The sequence below is a fragment of the Silene latifolia genome, chromosome 8, assembly GCF_048544455.1.
Source record: "Silene latifolia isolate original U9 population chromosome 8, ASM4854445v1, whole genome shotgun sequence".
In the NCBI taxonomy this organism is placed as follows: Eukaryota; Viridiplantae; Streptophyta; class Magnoliopsida; order Caryophyllales; family Caryophyllaceae; genus Silene; species Silene latifolia.
This window is the reverse complement of record NC_133533.1, coordinates 8,388,345-8,392,821: the sequence shown is the minus strand read 5'-3', so window position 1 is coordinate 8,392,821 and position 4,477 is coordinate 8,388,345. Positions and strand designations below refer to the sequence as shown.

The 4,477-nt window shown below is 34.8% G+C and overlaps 1 protein-coding gene across 1 annotated transcript; it reads right to left on the bottom strand.

The window, feature by feature from the left end:
* Positions 1–447: 447 nt before the first annotated feature.
* On the bottom strand, positions 448–1,900 carry LOC141594073 (flavonol sulfotransferase-like). The gene has a single exon (XM_074414272.1). The coding sequence runs from the start codon at positions 1,886–1,888 to the stop codon at positions 881–883; it is 1,008 nt and encodes a 335-aa protein (XP_074270373.1). The 5' UTR covers positions 1,889–1,900; the 3' UTR covers positions 448–880.
* Positions 1,901–4,477: the final 2,577 nt, after the last annotated feature.

Here is a 4,477-nt window from a genome sequence, read left to right as displayed (position 1 = left end):
GGAGTATCATTAACGTGTCCTCCCTAGCCAATAAGAAGTATTCATGTCTATTTAAAACCAATAAATATAAAGATAAATATAGACAAATATAGGCATGAAGGCTTCTTATTGGCTAGGAAGGACACATTAATAGTAAACTTGTAATGTATTTAACGTAACTGCTTTTTCTTATTTTTTACGTGTAGAATGGTTTTGTGTAAGCTTGGAGTTATCATCAATCGGTTGCTATCCAACATTCGTCTTGAACCCACAAAATATAAGTAGAAGACTACCGATGCAAGTCGCGAGTGTACCTCTTCTAGTTCACAAGATAAACAAAGCAACACAAAAAATGTTGTTTCTGAAGACCCAAGATAGGACTACTACTCTGCTAGTTCATAGGATAAACAAAGCGCAGCCACTTTAACAACTCATTTTAATTTTATGAACTATAAAATATTTCGACTTTCTTCTTCATATACTTCGTATTTACCAGGAGTAAATCATCTACGGAGTAATTAATTAAATTAATACTCACAAGCAAAGCGAGTATGAGGTTGGTATTGGACGGGACGGGTAAGGTATGAGTATTATATAAAATTCACCCTCGCCACCTTGTCTGTGGCGGGCGACACCTTTGAGATTTGTATACGTCCAACCACCCACATAATCGTCCTTCACACCTACCCGTCTGCACTTCAATCATACGAGTACTTCGTAAAACGATAACTCGTATGAATTATATGAAGGCTAGTTGACAAACATTATGAAATAAACTGAAAAACAACTTAATATAACATTACATGATTATCAATATTACGCGAACTAACTTAACCACAAGTCCAAGTCCACAAACAGAGTATGACAATAAAGTGCCCTGGTTGACGCTAATTCATTTTTCTTATGGAACTAACTTGAAGGATAATCCTGTTCCTTCGAGTTTTTCTTCCATAAGTTTAGTTATCTTCTCGACCATGGGTGGTGTGAAATAGTTTCTCCACTCTCCCACCTCTCCTTTTCTAAAGAAACTTTTCTTTTCAAAAAACTTATTAATGACACCACTCTTGTTAACTTCTAATTCCTTCATATTTCCAAAGCTACAAAACTCTATAATTTGGTCAATGACACTTTGACTTTCCTCAAATGGAGTAAAAGGCATACCTATAAATTCCGCCACCCTTTTCAAATAGTGTTTTGGGTCATCCTTAAGATCCTCGTACTTAAGAAACAACACTTTTTCGGGATATTCTAAGCTCATTTTCCAATACGTGATCACGTGCTCGAAAAACGGACCGTGAATGGTCCTGCCTGCACAAAAATCATCAAATAGATCCTCGAAACGAAGTAGCTCTTTGCTATTTGTATTCTTAAGGTAGCTCATTGCAAAGTGAAAAAGCGAGGTGAGCGTGTCTAAGGGATTTCGACAAATATATAAAAGTCGACAATTAGATGTCCTGATAGATTCAGGGAGCGAGGTGTAGGGCAAGTGGGTGCTGAGAAGTCTAGGAGAGGGAAGCTCAACAAGATGCTGAGGCCGCGGATAGGCAAAAGCCTCTCCGTAAATGTCACTCTCTAGGTTGTATACAAGCTCTTGCGGGTGGTTTTTTAGTAGAGGGTTTTGATTAATAGGGTAAATTGCACGGTTGACAATTGTGTAAAGTAGAGATTTTAACCATGTAGTGCCAGTTTTTTGTATGCCAGTAATAATGAGATCGCTATCTCGAGCTAGGAAATGTCTTTGAATGAGAAGAATCCGAGCCAGAAACGATTCAGGGATCCAGACACCTTGGTTATTTATTAGTTCAAAATTATTGTCGATCCAAGGAACTTGTGGAAGGCCTTGTTTGAGGCTTTCAAGTTCTTCTTGGGAGATTATTGGCATCTCGTTTTGTGTTTCATTTTTATTCATTGTGAATATGGAGATGATATACACTTGTGACTTCTTGGTCAGTCATATTGATTATATAGTGGAGCACTGTTAATGTGGATCCTCTTCATTACCTCTCTAATATACTCTTATTCTAATATGGAGTATATTTTTTCTCGACATTCATTTAGAGAGAATTCGGACCAGATCACTACTAGAAATAGTCGATTTACCGTCTGAAGAAAATATTTATCTGTCAGTAATTTACCTACCGTCTGATTACCCACAGAAGAATACCTACAATTTGAGTACCGACTGAAATTACCGATGAATGGGGCGGTCGGTAATTTATCGATTGATTTACCAACCGTTTTAGGTAGACCTCAACCTTTAAATTTCGAGTGATAAATTATGTTACCAACCGATTGTATATATTATTGTCTTATTGACCATAAATTCTTGTTTCAGGCAGATTAATTTCGTCTTTCCACAATATGAAATTTTGTGACTATTTTATCCTCAAATGCAACTATACTGGTCCGTCTAATTTTAAGGTTATGATAACTTATTTTCAAAAAAGTGATCACATTTAATTGTAAAATGATCTTAAAATTCCGTCTTTTTTAGAAAAGAACAAGATAATCCGTCGGAGGTCTGAAGAGAGAGACCATCTGATTACCGACTACTCCTTTCGGAGGATAAGTGACTCTCTTATTGGAGTGGATAACTACTTCTAAAGTTCAATCACAAATTCTTATTATAGATGGGAGATATTCGATTATAGTTATAAACGGACTAAATATCCACCCACTTTTAAGTATAAGACAAACAAAAGTTGCAGAGTGTGGCCCAAAAAATATCACCATTTTCAGCATATTTGACCCGTCTTTCATTTTAGATGAATATATCCGTCTATAATGATACTACTTGAAATTCAATATGGCTCAAACTTTTTAGTTGGAGAAGCATGTGCGTCTTGCAGAAGTGTTTATCCTTGGCATGTGAGCCTTACTCTTTTGAAATGGATTGGAATGGATTAAATTCATTCTAATGTTTGGTTGGAGGCTTTTGAAATGGAGTTAGATATTCAATGAATTCTAACTCAATTTCAACCCCTTGGAATCTTCTTTTCATGTCTACAGCCAAGTTTTCAACTCCATTCTACCCTATTACTACTACTATGGCCATTCCAGGATCGAACCAAACATGTATGAACAAGTATGAGGTTCTAACTCCATTCCCATATGGTATCACAATCCATTCCAATATTTTGAATCAAATAACCAGTTTAATCGTTTGTTAAGCACAAATATTACTATACGTCCAGTTATATAATAAACATTGTATGGCTTAATATACAAAATTTACTGACTGTGAAAGCAATAACATACGATATGCACAATATCGGAATAATAAATTGCAATATTCCTATCATGAATCGATCATTGAAAGGCGAGAGACAATAAACAAAGCTAATAATTAAGCGCCGAGTATGATTGACGATAAATAACAAAGCAAATAATTAAGCAGTTAGTGAAAATAAACAAAGCAAATAATTAAAATGCATAAACAAATGAAGATGTCTGTGAGGAAAAAATAGAATACTGGAAACAGGAGTTATATGTCATAATGGGTGTCAATCCACCATGTGAAATAATTGAAGGGTTTGTGAGAAGGATATGGACAAGATTCAATATTGACAAGATATCCTTTATGTCTGATGATCGTTTCCTTGTGAGTTTCAAATTCATGGAGATGAAAGAAAAGGGGTTAATTTTGCACTAAAACTTGGGAGAGATGATAGATCAGTTTTCCGTACCCTCTTATTTGTATTTTCGTGACCCTTTTATTGCTGATCGTGACATAGTAATTTCGTACCTATTTACATAATAAATGTACTCATTTTATCTTTAATCATGATTTGTACTTATTTTATTACTTTTAGTACCACTTTTTTTTAGGGATATTCTACATGGTACCCCTCAATTTTTCGACTTTCTACATGGTACCCCTACACTTTTTAAAACATACATGGTACCCCTAATTGTTGTCATTATCACTAAGTGTACCTCTAAACTTTATTTTCCGTCAATTAAACTCAATTTTAGGCGTTAAGTGATTACTTGGACGCGTAACCAAGCTTGTCATTTATCATCTCATGACATAAGGACTCTATTAGGCTCAATATCCATCTTTAGACGTGATAATTTGGCAAGGAATCAATTAATTCTCTGTTAAAATTTTTTTGCCCATATATATCAATAAATATTAGGATCGACAAGGATATTGAGCCTAATAGAGTCCTTATGTCATGGGATAATAAATGACAAGTTTGATTACGTGTCCAAATCATTACCTAACGCCTAAAACTGAATTTAATTGACGGAAAATAAAGTTTAGGGGTACACTTAGTGATAATGACAACAATTAGGGTATCATGTATGTTTTAAAAAGTGTAGGGGCACCATATAAAAAGTCGAAAAATTGAGGGGTACCATGTAGAATATCCCTTTTTTTTAAAATTGTAAAATAGTATCTCAACAAACTTATTGAGAGGCCGTCTCTGTAGAGACCTACTCTACTTTCAGGCACTACCTTTTTAATAATAAACCTTTAATTGTTAAGGATTAG